The sequence below is a fragment of the Halichoeres trimaculatus genome, unplaced genomic scaffold (assembly GCF_033239565.1).
Source record: "Halichoeres trimaculatus isolate MK-OKI-2021-1 unplaced genomic scaffold, fHalTri1.1 fHalTri1_scaffold_2, whole genome shotgun sequence".
Taxonomy (NCBI): domain Eukaryota; kingdom Metazoa; phylum Chordata; class Actinopteri; order Labriformes; family Labridae; genus Halichoeres; species Halichoeres trimaculatus.
In genome coordinates this window covers 10,509,707-10,525,290 of record NW_027437180.1, presented here as the reverse complement: position 1 = coordinate 10,525,290, position 15,584 = coordinate 10,509,707, and the positions used below count along the sequence as shown (strand labels likewise).

At 39.9% G+C, this 15,584-nt stretch overlaps 1 protein-coding gene across 1 annotated transcript in view; it reads left to right on the top strand.

Moving 5' to 3' along the window:
* The window catches only part of LOC141785256 (alpha-2-macroglobulin-like), a 30,241-nt gene that overhangs the window by 13,981 nt on the left and 676 nt on the right, over positions 1-15,584 (top strand). The window contains exons 15-34 of the mRNA XM_074663446.1: positions 44-193; positions 342-491; positions 584-677; positions 2,678-2,831; positions 3,078-3,303; positions 5,130-5,256; positions 5,359-5,480; positions 5,910-5,961; positions 6,077-6,160; positions 7,039-7,215; positions 7,485-7,560; positions 8,786-8,942; positions 9,558-9,632; positions 10,226-10,388; positions 10,677-10,864; positions 13,296-13,508; positions 13,820-13,944; positions 15,041-15,131; positions 15,210-15,278; positions 15,365-15,470. Coding sequence (XP_074519547.1) covers positions 44-193; positions 342-491; positions 584-677; positions 2,678-2,831; positions 3,078-3,303; positions 5,130-5,256; positions 5,359-5,480; positions 5,910-5,961; positions 6,077-6,160; positions 7,039-7,215; positions 7,485-7,560; positions 8,786-8,942; positions 9,558-9,632; positions 10,226-10,388; positions 10,677-10,864; positions 13,296-13,508; positions 13,820-13,944; positions 15,041-15,131; positions 15,210-15,278; positions 15,365-15,470 — 2,599 coding nt within the window. The remainder of the gene's footprint in view (positions 1-43; positions 194-341; positions 492-583; positions 678-2,677; positions 2,832-3,077; positions 3,304-5,129; positions 5,257-5,358; positions 5,481-5,909; positions 5,962-6,076; positions 6,161-7,038; positions 7,216-7,484; positions 7,561-8,785; positions 8,943-9,557; positions 9,633-10,225; positions 10,389-10,676; positions 10,865-13,295; positions 13,509-13,819; positions 13,945-15,040; positions 15,132-15,209; positions 15,279-15,364; positions 15,471-15,584) is intronic.

Here is a 15,584-nt window from a genome sequence, read left to right as displayed (position 1 = left end):
GTGCGATACACAGTCGAATCACATTGATTTATCTTTGCATCAGGTGTCCCTGGAGTTTTCTCCATCCTCAGCTGTCCCAGGTGAGGAAAACACCCTGCAGGTGACCGCCAATCCTCACTCTCTGTGTGGTCTGAGCGCTGTTGACCAGAGCGTCCTCATCAAGGAGTCGGGGAAAACTCTGAACGAAGAAAAGGTCAGCGCTGGGATCAACTTCAGATGCTTTTTAACCGTATTTGACATCCAGGGTGCTTGCTTGAGTCCCAGTTTGACCATGACGTCACACAGACAAACAGATAGTAACCTTTCTTTCATCACAGCTGTTACTGTTTCTGTCTTTTCAGATATTCAATCTTTTGCCTGTGAGAAAAATGACTTCAATCCCAGATGCAGCTGAAGACCCTGAAGAGTGTCTTCATTGGAGATGGAGAAGATCTATCCGGCATCACCGGCATAGACACCTGGGCAGAGATGAAGCTTCTAAAATTTTTCGAGTAAATTTTATTTAGGTTTTTTAAATGTATGTGGTCTGTTTAAAAAAAAAAAAGATGAACTAATCTTTTTTTGTTCTTTTTGGATTATCTAGAATTTAGGGCTGAAGATGGCAACCAATTTGATTATTCCTTCATCTCTTTGTGAAATCATCATGTATAGAGGCCCGGTATACAGCAGTATAAATGGTATTTAGCTTTTCTTAAATTAATCATTTTTACAACACTCTTAGCTTTTAATCTGCTGAATATTGTTTTTTAAATATTATTTTGGCTTTTGGTCTTCACTAGATAGGACAGACAAAGAGATAGGAAATGTGGGAGTAGAGTGAGTCACAAAATTTATGTCATGAATGGAGAGCCTGCTCGCACTCCATTGTCATGTAGGGGTCTATGTAAGGAGGGGGCTTGATCTGATTATTTTGATACCAATCGATCCAATTCTTCTCAATTACCTCATGAATACAATGTGAGTACTAGCTCTAGGCCTGTCACGATAACAAATTTTGCTAGACAGTAATTTTCCTAAAAAAATAAACAATATTATTGTCAATATTATTTTGATTTTTTTTCCATTTTTCATTGATGTAATGGGATAATAAAGTGAATCATATCAAAAGCAAGAAACTTTAATCTATTGAGTATTTAACTGTTATTAAAAGGTCAGGATCTTTTAAATAAAACAAATTAAACAAAAACTATAATCAATTTAGCAAACAAGAAAGAGAAAAAAAATACAATGAAAATGAAATAGACTCTCTTTTAGAAAAAAATACATGTCAATGAAAATAATTAATACTTATCAAAAACAATAAAACATAGACCCTGTCTCTAAAGAAAAAACAAAACTCAAAAAAAAATAAAAATTAAAAATTAAAAAATCTAGCCTAAATAAAAGGGAGTTTATACAGTTCCTGAATTGTTTGTAACATGTACTTTTTCCCAGTGAATCCGTACCGTCTGTCAAACATTTTTAACATTTCTGGCATTCAACCGTATTGAAGGGCTGCATTTCTTTGGCAATGTATCTGTCTTTGAGCATCCACCATTTGGAGCTTTTATCTCTATTTACTTTGCCGACCAAAAGCCTCAGTAAGAGCGGATTGTCAAAGAACAAGGCTCCGCTGCACCTCCCCTTCTTCTTCTTCGTTGCCACTATTTTCAAACAAATGCGACATATCAGCTCGTTGGTGTTCATGAGGTCACACTTTGTTCATTTTGATGATAAACAAAATACTCCCACACTGGGACTGTGGCAGGCGGCTTAAGAACTGTATCTTTCGTGCCATCACTCATATTAGCGTGTGTTTCCTCCTTATGTCTAGTTCACACAGGACGCGCCGCGGGCATGGCGCTTGGCTGTTCACACATGAAGCGTTTTCTGCTGCGCTCTGACGTGCTGATCAGTCATCGACTCAGCTCGGCAGTGATCGGACGTGTCCGTCTGCGCGCTTGCAGCGTGCGCGGCTCACAGAAAAAATAGAAAGAAGTGGAGAGGAGGCGCTCCAGAGCACAAGCTGTGTGAACAGTTGCATCGGTTAACCCCAGCGCCGATCCGAAACTGCTGTGCGCGGCGCGTCCTGTGTGAACACTGCTTTACCCGTCAGGTACGCTCGCTTCAGCTCTCTCCGTGTGTACGTGCGAGGAGCTCAAACTTCACCCCGAAGATCGCGTTTTTGACAGATGCTCACTCCGCTATAAATCCGCTAAATCAACTACAGAACCTATGCACCCCGATGTTAGGAAAGATAGACGTAGTGAGCCATCTTCTCATTCAGCCTCTTTGGTTGAAAGAGAGGAGGAAAACAAACATGCATGCACGTGTCAGTTTATCGAGGCTGGCAAACGTACCAAGGACGTTTTTATTTATCGTTCAGTTAATTGATTTATTGATTATCATGACAGGCCTAACTAGCTCCATCTGTTTTATCTATTGTGACTGAGAGTAAAGTATCCCTCCTTCATTCCTCATCTTGCACCAGCCTCAGTCTTTTTTATAGAAGCTGTTAATGAGTGAATGAAAGCATCTTTTATCAGATGTTATAATCTGTTATATTTCTATTATTGAATAGTAGAAAGAAAAAAAAAAGTTCACTGCAGATTAATCAGACAGTACATTCCTGATATAAGCTGTTGATTTTGTGGATTCTCTGTTGTATTCTGATGAAATTTTTGTGGTTTTGTGACAGAATTTGACCGACCAGTGAAAATTCTTAGAAAGATAGAGAGTACACCACGTACAAAGGTTATGTCTACACATGAGGTGGTAGAGGCTCCACCCAGGGTGGAGACGATCCGCAGTTTTTTCCCTGAGACTTGGATATGGGACCTGGTGGAAGTTGGGTAAGCGTCTGTCATGTCAAAGGTTTTTCCCCTTTTGCAAATGATTGTTTGTTTGATCTTTTTTTTGTGTAAAATATTTTTGCTGTACTTTGAAAGCGCACTCTTCATAAGGCACTTAAATGTTTCAACTGTTTGATCTGGTTAGGTTGATAATTCAATCATATTTTTAAACACATCTGTGTGTCTGGAGGGTTTGCCTATCTCACCACAGAGGATTCTTTTTTTTCTGTGTTTCTGCTTATTCAGAGCGTCCGGAAATCAAAACGTGCCCTACACCGTCCCTGACACCATCACAACCTGGGAGACGGAGGCTTTCTGTTTGTCCTCTCAAGGTTTTGGTTTAGCTCCTCGTAAAGCGCTCACTGTCTTCCAGCCCTTCTTCCTGGAGCTAAGTCTCCCATACTCCATCATCCGAGGGGAGAACTTTGAGCTGAAGGCCACCGTCTTCAACTACCTGGGCAGCTGCATCATGGTAAAGAATGACTTCTCACACTTTTTGGTTTTCAAACATATGAAAAGGAGTATTTTATGTCCCTATATAGTTTTTTATTTGGAAGAAAAATATCATAATCCACTTGAATACAGTGCGTTGAAAATAGTACGGTGAATTAACTAGTGTGGCCAACACCAGTTAATTTACTGGTACCATGTGCAGAGAAGTTTCAAGTTCCGCCGTTCAAAGCACACTGGAATCATATGTACAGTATATTTTAAATCAACTGTTACCAATCTGGGTTTTAAGTTGGACAGTGATTCTTTTTAAACCAGAGAGCCAAATTAAAACTGTTGGTAAGTCTTGTTTTTATCACTTTTATGTTGGAGTGAGTCAGTCCCTGCTCTCCCGTCTGCAGCTGGTCCAGAGTGCTGCTGCATAACTTTTAACTGGTACACAAAAGAGAGCACATCAGCCAATACTGGCTTCACTGGCTGCATGTGACTTTTAGAGTTGATTTTAAAATTCTTATGCTTGTTCTAAATGTTTAAATGGTCTTTGCCTGCCTTACCTTTCTGAGCATCTTCACCCTTACTCACCCTCTCAGTCCCTCAAGTTGGGACCAGGAAGGGGTCCAGGAAGAAGCTCAGAGGGGACTGGGCCTTCTCTAATGTTGTCCCTGGATTGTGAAACAGTCTTCTCCTGCACATTAGAGAGGCCCCCTTTCCTGTCCGATTTTAAAAATCGTCCTAAACCCATTTTTATTCTTTGGCACTTCACTCCGACAAGACTAAGTTTCTTTGCTTGGTCTCATTCCCTTTAATTGGTTTTTATTTGTTTTTAGTTGTTTTACTGTGTTTTCTTTTCTGTGTCTGTTTTTTCTGATCTGGTTTTTCTGATCTGTTTTTATCCTTTTAACTTAATCTACCTGTACAGCACTTTGTTAACAGCTGTGGTTGTTTTTAAAAGTGCTTTATAAATTAAGTTGGTATGGTATGGTATGGTATGGTATGGTATGGTATGGTATGGTATGGTATGGTATGGTATGGTATGGTATGGATATGGATATGGACTGGTAGGTCATAACCATGTATTCAAAGATAATAAAGGTTCATTATTAAATGAACAATTACACCTGGTGGAGCAGTGGTTTGATGTAATGACTTCTCAATTTTAAGGTATGCTACATGTGCAAAGCCAGAGGGTCCAGGCCTCACAGCGATCAAAGTCAGGCTGAGTTTGACCACAGCTACCAGTAGCTAGCAGTATGACAAGTTGTTCTAGAAAGTTAGCTACACAGCTGCATAAATTCTGCACATTGTGGACAAAGCTGAACCTTTTGATAAAACTTCTGCTCTTCATGTAAAGTTTGTATTGTATTGTTGTGTTATTATGGAAACATTTTATAGTTAAGAGAATCTTTTATGGAAGCACTCAGAAGTATAGTACTCCACCAGCAGTGTTTCTGCAAAGCTAGCTGCAGCAGGCAAATTGAAAATAGTATAATTTTGATGACAAAAACTTTACTCTGAAATGATTTTTGGTCATCTTTTATAACAAATTTGTTGTGCAACATATGTCCGAAAAAGCCTGATAGGTAGTCCTCTAACTCTGTTTTTTTTTTTTTTAAGCCAGAGTAAAACAGGACTCCTACTTTTATGCCTCCACTCAGAGATGCCACAACAGTGGGTAGAGCAGAAAACAGGGGGAGTGCTGGCAGTGGCGTGCACAACTGCCTGCCTCATGGGGTGCACACCCTGAACCACTAGGCCATACTGGCACCCCACTTCTTCAACCTCTTTTTATATCAGTTACTAGTGTGCATTTTGAATATCATTTAAAACACATTTATCTCCTTTGAACAGGTCACTGTGACTCCAACCCCCTCCTTAGAGTTTACCCTCACCCCTCTCTCTGGTGACCAGTATACATCCTGTTTGTGTGGCAATGAACGCAGGACCCTCAGCTGGATCATGGAACCCTCAGCCTTAGGTGAGGGTCAGGGTTTGTCCTCATCTGTACCTTGACTTACACAGTAGAAGATTGAATACCAACACTGTGTCTTTACAATTTATGCTGTTTGCTCTTCTTTAGGGGTTGTAAATGTGACTATGACTGCTGAGGCGGTGGCGTCCCACACTTCCTGCAACAATGAGATTGTAAACGTCCCAGAGAGAGGTCGTGTAGATGTGGTCACAAAGTCCCTCATAATAAAGGTTGGTACCTTTCAAACTGTATATTGCATCACAGGAGGATGACATGACAGGTCCCACAAAGTGATGCTGAAACATGTGCAAAGTCCTCTGACTGGCTGCAGTATGAACACACCTTAACAAAGATCATTTGAAGCATGTTTGAAATCTTTATTGGAGCAAATATTGCATGTGTGATGACGCTATTCTTATGACCAATTTGCACGAGTTCAGACTGGGGTAGAGTTTTTGAACGGTAGTACTATGTATTTCCATAGGGTGGTGCAATGACAGTGTACAATGGCTGTACGTTGAGCTGTATTGTGGGGCTTCATGTCTAGAATTTAAAAATTGAAAGGAGTGCTATTGAAAAATTTGAGGGAAGCTTCACAGGACCAACAAATTATCAACGTTTCAATGGGACTCAAGAGAGATTATTTTCTCTCCTCTCAGGCTGAAGGAACGGAGGTGACGAAGACCCACAACTGGCTGCTCTGTCCTAAAGGTTAGTGTAGTTCATGTAGAAGTTCATCCATATCACACCAATGTTCATTTAACGTCTTTGTTTCAGTAACGGACTATGCTTTGATTCCTCTGAATGATCTGTTCTTTCTTCACAGATGAGGCTTTGAAGGAGGAAATAGACATACAGCTTCCTGACAATGTGATTGATGGATCTGCCCGTACTCTTGTCTCAGTCCTGGGTAAACTGATGGTTTTGTTTTAAGTGACCAAATGTTGATTCCAATACCTTAGGATATAACTGATTGTATGCTTCATTTAGACAGTTGAAAAATCTGAAAAAATAATTTAATTCACTAAAATAGTAAGAAAATAATATGTACATTTTTATAATACTTATTATCTTTCTGGAAAAAATGCAAAGCTTTCTTACTTTTGCCTTTTTTTAAACTTTTGACTTGTCTTGTACAGCCTTGTACAGAGGATAAGAGCCACTAAACAAAATATTGGTAATATATTTATTTTTTATAACTTATTTTTTTTTAGAAAAACAGGAGGAATTCTGACTTTTTTCTCAGAATTTAGGCTTTTGTCCCCCTTGACTTGTCTTGTACTGGATTGTACAGAGGAGGATAAGAGCCACTAAAAAAACAAAACAATATAATATGTTTATGTTTTTGAAACTTATTTCGCTGAGAGAAAAAAAAGTATTATTTCTGACTTTTCTTCATAGAAATTTGACTTTTTTCTTTCCTTTGACTTGTCTTGTACAGCACTGCACAAATAAGGATAAGTGCCACTGGAAAAAAAAAAAAGAAAAAACTTGAAATATATCAAATCTTTTTATTACTATTTTTTCTGAGAAAAAAAAAGTAAGATTTTTGAGTTGTTTCTTAGAATTTTGATTCTTTTCTTAAAATTGTGACTTTGACTTTAGAATTCTGACTTTTTTTTTTTTCCACAGTGGCCCTAATCCTCTTCTGTAGCATCATAATGTCTCTTACACATGTTGCTAAATGGATCTGTAAAGGCATGACTGCAACTAGTGAAGATTTTGCAGCTGAGGAAGCACCATCAGTGCTTCCCACACATGCTCTACATAAGAAATGTATCTGTGCAGGTGACATCCTGGGCCGAGCTCTGAAGAACCTGGACGGGCTGCTGCAGATGCCTTATGGGTGTGGAGAGCAGAACATGGTGCTCTTGGCCCCCAACATCTACATCCTCCAATACCTGAAAAACACCCAGCAGCTAACTCCAAAAATCATGGATAAGGCAGCCAAATTCCTGACCAGTGGTGTGTATGAGTACTTTTTATACGGGGGGGGGGGGGGGGGGGGGGGGGAATAACGCTTTGATATTAGAGATTAGCTATCCATTGACTTTATTCAAACTTATCAATTACTTTGGTTACTTTTGAACTTGTTTATTCACCTTCAGGGCTCCTATACAACCTTGTGATGCATGAATAATGAACACTGATGTATGGCCTCAGTAAGACAATCTGCTTCAGTTTTGAAGATGTGAATCTGACAGTTGTAACAAGTACTTATTCTAATTACACAGGCTACCAGAGACAGCTCAACTACAAACACTCTGATGGTGCTTACAGCGCTTTTGGAAAAGGATCAGGAAACACCTGGTGAGAACATGTCTGAGTCTCATTCACGTTTATGTTGCTTATGTGTGGCACCCCAACAAGGATTCAATTTGCAGATGGGACAGAGTCATTTTGGTGCATGAACTTTGCAGGCTTGACTATATGAACTTCACTTTGTGCTACCTAAGGTGTGCAGATTAGTCCACTTATGTTATCTCTGATTAAATAAATTCAGGGAGAATGTCCAGTATTCCTTTATGTTGGTAATGGTGTTGCCAACTTTGCAGCTTTGTTGTTATATTTTACAATTTTTCAGACCCTTCAGTGACTCTTTTACAAAACAGGGACTCTTTGTGGAGTTTGGAGACCCTCTGTCACTCAGCTGTCAGTCCCTCTTAGCTAGAGCCAGAGCAGGCCAATGAATCTTGCATGTGTGCATCTCTTTTAGGTCACTTTTGCCAGTCCCAAGCTCAGATAAAGGGGGACGGGTGTTATTTTGAAAAAAAAAAAAAAAAGGGGAAACTCATGGAAAGGTAAATGGCTCTTGTGTTAGTGGTTGCTCTTCACTACTGCTCTCATAATCTGGTGCACACAGGAGCTCCATTTGTCAATAGACCCATCCATCATGTTGCCTTCCAAAGCATCAAATCACAGATTACGACTAAACTTCTCAGAAAAATAAACTCAGAACACAAATTTGCGTGATATCAATGAACTTCAGGGCCCGTGCACATGACATTTTTTAGGGTGAAACGCAAAAGTTTTGTTGCGTTTTGGCCTCATGTTTACACGGAAACAGTGTTTTAGCCGACCTACACCCCAAACGTTAGAAAATGGTCTCCAGAGTGGGATTTTTTTTTAAACGCTGCTGCCACCATTGCAGTGCAAACAGTAAGCTGGCATTTGAACCAGATGATCTGCTCAATCCTTCTTCTATGGAGAAGTCCCAAAAGGGGTAACTGGACAATACATTTATAGCGCCACCTACAGGCCTGGCATGCTTACTACAGCTTTTTCAGTCCATCAGCGTTTCCATGTAAACGCAGATTTTTTTCACTGCGAAACTTAGTGTAAACGAGGTCTCAGAGACAAAAACTGATTTAGTGTGTTTTGTGATTTTAAAGTTTGACCCATGTCCCGTGTTTTAACATGGAGGAGCCCAGCTCCATGACTGAAAGTACAGCCAGTCAGGCCAATCAACCACAGCCAGTCAGAATCAGCTTTTTACTTAGACCATTTTATGTTTTTATATGATTCTTGTTTTCAGGCTCACAGCTTTTGTGGTGAGATCCTTTGCCAAAGCACAGTCCTTTGTCTTCATCGACCCAAAAAAGATCCAAGAATCAAAGTCCTGGCTGGAAAGCAAGCAACAGCAAAACGGCTGTTTCCAAAAATTGGGAGAACTTTTCAACAACAGAATGAAGGTAAGCAGAAACAGTGCAGGTATAAATACTACATGACCTAAAATGACTGGGTTGGTTATTTTTCAGTCACAAAAAAGACGACTCTTACAGGTTCTGTTTCTTTTTATTTAAAGATTTTCATTTTTCATTATGCAACAGGATTTTGTGATTAGCAGACAAAGGGTCAGGAAAACGTTTTCTTGAGATTTAAGAGTGATGTACTTTGTAAAGGGGTCTTGGAGAGCCAAAATCTCAGTTAACCAGACGTAAAATGCTAGAGCTGATAATGCCACTGGTGATCGGCTTTAATGTTACATGTGGTTGCAGCATGCAGGACAATGTTGGCAACAGTGACTTTGTTGCCATATTTAGCGACTTTTTAGACCACTCAATCAACTTTTTTCAAAAAAAATGATCAGCGACAAATCTAGTGACTTTTCTGGAGTTTGGAGACTGACATGAAAGCATCACTTATTGATGCTCATTGAGAAGCAGCAGGCCCTGAGCCTCTCCTCTATCCAAAACACAAATACAGGCCACACACCTTTCACTCATGGCTACATATACAAAGGGTTTTAGTCAGTCTGTTGAAGGTCTGCTAATGATGTGTACTTGTTCAAAACTTTCTCTCTGCAGGGCGGTGTGTCTGATGAAGTCACTCTCACTGCATACATCATTGCTGGCTTCTTGGAGATGAACTCGTCTGTTAGTGTGAGTAGACTCTTAGAGATGACTCTGTTTTTTTTCTGTTTGAAAGAGGGACCTCTGAATCCAAACATATCGAACGAGAGCCTCCATACCGTTTTTTTTTTTTTTTTTTTTTTAAGTTATCATGATTAATTGCATAATCATCAGTCGTTAACTCAAGATAAATCTTTTATTAATCACTACTTACTTAACAACAGTGTTGAAAATGTAACCTTCAGGGGTAGTTTTCAAGTCTTGATAGTCCAAAAACATACTACAAACATGGCATGACAAACCCAAGCTAAACTGGCAAGACCTGATGTGTATAAACTACAAACAGTTTAATTTTACATCATTCAAAGATCATTCATTGGATCCTTCCCTGGTAGAGTAATTAATCTCACACAGTTTGAGTGCATGATTGATAGTTTGTAACAAAGCTGTGAGCCCAGCTAACAGGCAGCATACTAAAAACTTCATTCACATCAACAGTAGCTCCAGATAACTTCAGACTTCTTACTGTCTGGGTACTTATGGGTATTTTAAAACTGTATAGTGTCAATGAAATTATATATCATTTATTTTAATGATTGCTTCATGATCGTTTCTGATATTAGAGTCCTGTTGTGAGCAACGGCCTGACCTGCCTCAGGGAATCTTTGGGTGACCTCAGCAACACCTACGCCACAGCTCTGATGGCCTACGTCTTCACCCTGGCAGGAGACATGGAGACGCGAGGCCGGCTCCTGGGGCACCTTGATACAGTGGCAACTCGCACAGGTAGGTCATCTGCTTACAGCTCTTTAAAAACTAATCTTTTATGGCCTATAGAGGCAAACAAGCTCATTAGGAAGTGAAACACGTTTCTCTATCATTACTTTTAATGTCTGAAAGCAGTCGGAGGGTGTAGGTGTCAGATGCCTGATGTCAGGAGTCAGAAAGCAGCACTTTTGCATGCACTGGACAAAATGAGCTCAGACCATAATTTACAGGAGCTCCAAATAATCCCCTTTTCTCTGTGAATGTAGCTCAGCCTGTGCACATCTTTCTGTTTGTGGTTGTTTTTAGGAAGTTACATCCACTGGTCTCAGACATCGACAGACACCTCCAGTTCTCTGTCAGTGGAGATCAGCTCTTATGTGCTGCTGGCTGTGCTCAGCGCCCCTACTTCTGCTGAACAACTGGCATACTCCACCAGCATCGCCAAATGGCTGACCACCCAACAGAACCATCGTGGAGGTTTCTCCTCCACACAGGTACCCCTCAAACAAAGCTGACAAAGTCTGGGGCGATAACCTTTCAAAGAGAGGTCTTTGACAAGTATGTCGCTTGAGATTCTCTTTTACAAACAAATGGAAAAAAAAACAAAAAAAACAATGGCATGGAAAAGTAGGAGGAGGTAGAGCTAACAACCTACTCTGGAAGATTTGAGAGGTCACTCTTTTTTGTGTGTATGGTGGTTTATGAGTATGCTATGAGGTGAAAGTTAGCATGGAGGGGAAAGTTCTAATGGTGAAAGCTGTTAAAGGCTCATTTATGCTTATATACATCCACTAGAGGGCGCACCTCAGGGTCAGAAGTTAGGTCAAAGGGGTCAAAACTTTGACCACAACTAACCTTACAACGATGGAGGAAAAAAAACACATCTGCAAGGAAATGGATGTGACAAACCAAACTGCATTAGTTTCAAACATTTGATTTTCACATCTTTTGGTTATACTTAAATTAATTAATTTGTGGTGTCTCACCACAAGATGCAACATACGATTATTTCTATTCAGATACAGAAATGTGAAAAGATGTCTGTTAAAAAAAAAAATGTTGATGTTAAAAAAAAAAAGTGTAGCAGGTCTGAAAGAAGCTGCAGTCAGACTCCAGCCTGAACCTGTCACAGACTGAGGAGGAGTGGAGCTCTTACCAAACATGTGTCAGTGACAGGGAAACAGACAAACGTGCACCATGTCCAGACAGTGAAACATTTTCAATGTGCAGGACCAAAAACTGGTTAACCTACAAACTTTCATTAACTTTTTATTAGTGATTGCTTTGGAGCCTGGCCAAAAAGTGTGTCGCTTGTTCGCAATTGTGCAGGGGTAGACTGGAGTTTTATGATTATTAGTACTATAAGACGAACCAACTGGTGTGATCTCAAAGAAATGAATGTCTTTTGTTATTATTCAGCTGACACACCGAATTTGCACTGCACTGCTTACACAAACTCAGACCTCAGGTGGGATTTGAGCATACCATCTGCCAAAACTCAGATTAATAGATGTTGGTTTGTGCATGGATATGAATGAACTACGGTGGCCGGTGGGTGCCAGACAATTTGCAAAAGCCGCAACACGAATGCAGGGGTAATGCAAACGCTACATCTTGATGCAAGTACAGCCACAATGGAAGTTAAAAGAGGTTAGTGATTGCAACCAACACAGAAAAGTTGCAAAAGATGATCATGTTTGGTCTCACCTTGTTATTTATATCATAGTAATTGTACTTCTTTACCAGACAAAAAAAAAAAAAGTCATTTAATATTCAGCTTGATGAATCAATAACGTTAGCATTAAAGCTATATTTGTCATAGCTGAAGGTAAAAAAAAAAAAGCAAACAATCATTTACTTACTCTCACAACTTTTCTCTTGACTTCCATTGTGGCTGTACTTCCATTGTGTTGTGGTGCCTGCACTCGTGTTGTAGCTTTTGCATTCATGTTTTAGCGTTTGCAAATTGTCTGACATCTACTGGCCACCATAGCAAACACCCATTTTTAGTTCATAAACACTTTTGATAAATTAGGACCTATAGGTGGATCTGAACTTCTTTTTGTTGTTCTTGGTTTGATTGACTTCAAAATGACACAACCATTTAGTAATGCTCATAAGATCCGCTATTGATGGGGTGTGTATGTTGTAAAGTGATGTTATGATGAGGTTAATTGGGTTTAATGAGCATGTTTTCCTGCCTGGCTCTGACTTGTTGATAGTGTTGCCAACAGAAATGATTTTGGAGGCTGTGAGACAATTCCGATGAGAATTCTTCTGTTCTGAAAAACATGATGTTGTGTTTTGTGTTTTGTACACTCTATGGTTTGAACTTTTGGCACTATGAGCTCCTAGTAAGCATTTGGAAATAGACAAAATCAACACAGAGCACAGAAGGGATCTGTCATTCATATCTGGATGTGTGTTAGTTAATTAGAGCACAAAAAGCTCGTTTGTTTAAAACAGAGCAAACAAAAGACGCAGGAGACTTTCAACATAGACATTAAAAAACAGAGATATTAAAAGGCTCAATTCCCACCTGATTGATTCAGACAGAAAATAATTATGAAATAATGAGTGTTCCCTTTTGTAATGGTCGATGAAATCCAGGAACTGAATTTCTCATAATAATTGTATGCCTTTTAAGTGAAATTGATCAAAACATACAGAAGTCTTAACATATTTTCCAGTGAGAAAGCAATAAAACAAAGATGTGGAACCGTAGGTGAAGCAATTTAGCATTAGTTTTTTTTCTGAAAAGTGTACTTTGTTAATCAGGTATTCATGGATTTAATATTATTGATTGATTTGATCTCGGGGTCAGGTTGTATTTTTTTTAAGCATCCTTTCATTGTTTTTCCAGCTTCTCTCATCAGTAAAATATCACCCCTCCTGTATAATGTTATTTCTGTCTGCATGTTTTAGGACACTGTGGTGGCTCTTCAGGCTCTGGCTCTCTACTCTACTCGTGTTTTCAGTCCAGAAGGTTCTAGCACAGTGATGGTCAAGTCTTCAAGCGGTCAGCTGATGTTTGACATCAACCAGGACAACAGGCTGCTCTACCAGGAGGAGCTGCTGAAGGACGGGACAGGAAAGTATGAGGTGGAGGTGAAAGGAACTTCATGTGCTTCAGTTCAGGTCAGTGAACATGTTCTTTGTGTCCCTGGGGCTCTTGTGAGTTGAATTTCAAGAGCACCTTTTGTTCTTTGACATTTTTCATGAGATCTTTTTAAAAACATAAAAACACAAACTTTTCACACTGTGATCCACTGGCAAAATGTTGAAATGCAGTTCAGTTTCATCTCACTGGGGTAGACTTTGAGTGTATAAAAATGTACTGTGATGTCTACAGGATTTGGTCCAGAGGGGTGATCATGGTGGTTTTGCCCCCTTAAAATGTGATTGTCCATTATCAATTCTTACATCATGGTTATTAACCTGTTATCCAGATTTCTCTTCACTACAACATCCCCACACCAACCGATGGCACCACACTCAGAGTGGAGGTCCAACCAGAAGCCGACTGTAAAGTCACTTCTAACAGACAGAGGCTTACTCTGAAGACCAGGACAGAGTGAGTTTAACTCAACTCTGCCTCTACTCTCATATCTGTATCCTTACTACTTTGCTAATCTGATGCATCTCCACCGCATTTGTCAACAGTGCTGGAAATTATGGTGTTATATCCATTTTCCATTACAGCTTACTAAAACCAAACGTCTTCTCACCAAACTCCCCCTAGTGGCTGGCTGCAGCATAGGTCAAAAAATCCATCTCTCCAGTCATTCCAGATGAGCTGTGGTCAAATTTGAAAAAACTAATACACCTCGTAAATATGTTTCTCACGTCTGATTACTGTGGTGGTGGTTTGAAGATACCATTTGGCTGCCTTTATTCTGGTCTTCTTATATTTGAAGAGTTTTGTTTTCATTAATTATAAGAGGTTAAAAATGAGGTTTTACATCACGTTTATATTGATGATTGACAGCTGTCGTTGTGTGTATTTTTATCAGGGATTGTAAAATATGTCGGGAGAGCCATGGAAGTGATTAAACTCTCGAAAGAAAAAAAAAAATCTTATTTTTGTCACTCAGATTCTCCCAGAATCGCTCACAGTGTCTATTGCGCAGACTCTGGCTGCACAATGGCTGCACCCGAGACAGGGGTATTTTGGCTTCAAAACCGTACAATAGTACATGTACTCTATGGTTGTTACATACTGTGTAACTTTCAAACTATCATGGCTCATCTGTTTTCTGGAGGAGTGGGACAGTGTGTCCTGCACTGGAGTCAGTCAGTCAGTAGGGGGAGCTCTAAATGTTTTGGCCTCTCTTCTCTAAGCTGTCATGTCGTCCATTACTCAACACTTTTTTTACTCAGCACTAATTGAATATCTCTTCTCCAATCAGATTGCTCGGTCTTGACTAAAACTTGTAGATAGGCACTTTCAAAGTAACAGTCTGTGATGTTTGGGTAAAGGAGCAGACAGTATTACTGTCATGTTGGCACCCCAACAAAAGGGTATCAAAAAGTGGGGCGGTACGGGTCACTAATTTGAGCACTTTTCCCAGTTTTAGTCAAAAGAAACACCACAAAATGTGTCCCGTTCTGAGACGATCTGAACTGAACCACTCGGGCTTTAGTGACTCATTTATGACCTTCTGTTTCAGATACTTTGGTGAGGAGATGAAGACGAACATGGTGATCCTGGATATTAAAATGCTCTCTGGATTTGTCCCAGACCCCGAGTCTTTAAAGAAGGTAAGTTGTTTCAAAGTTATGATCTGTTATGTCTTCAGGAAGGTGATGATAATTCACCTGGCTGTGGTCTTTTTACAGCTCAAAGGGGCCCTGCTGGTGGATCGTGTTGAAGAGAAGAATGACCATGTTGTGGTGTATCTAAATGAGGTGAGAGAAATCACGGCGAGGGAAAAAGAAGGGGGACAGATGTCCAGACTTGTTACAGATCATGTCATCTGTTTGTCTTCCACCAGTTGCCCAAAGACACACCCATCAATCATGAGCTGGAGCTCATACAGGAGCTGCCAGTGCAGAACCTGAAGCCAGCTGTGGTGCACGTCTACGACTACTATCAGCCAAGTAAATAAGATACTCTGACTTACACACACTGTGAAGCTCCATATCTGGTATAAGTTTCTAACATTCAAACTGATTATTTATCAATGAGAAATTATGTAACCAGTGCATCTCCAC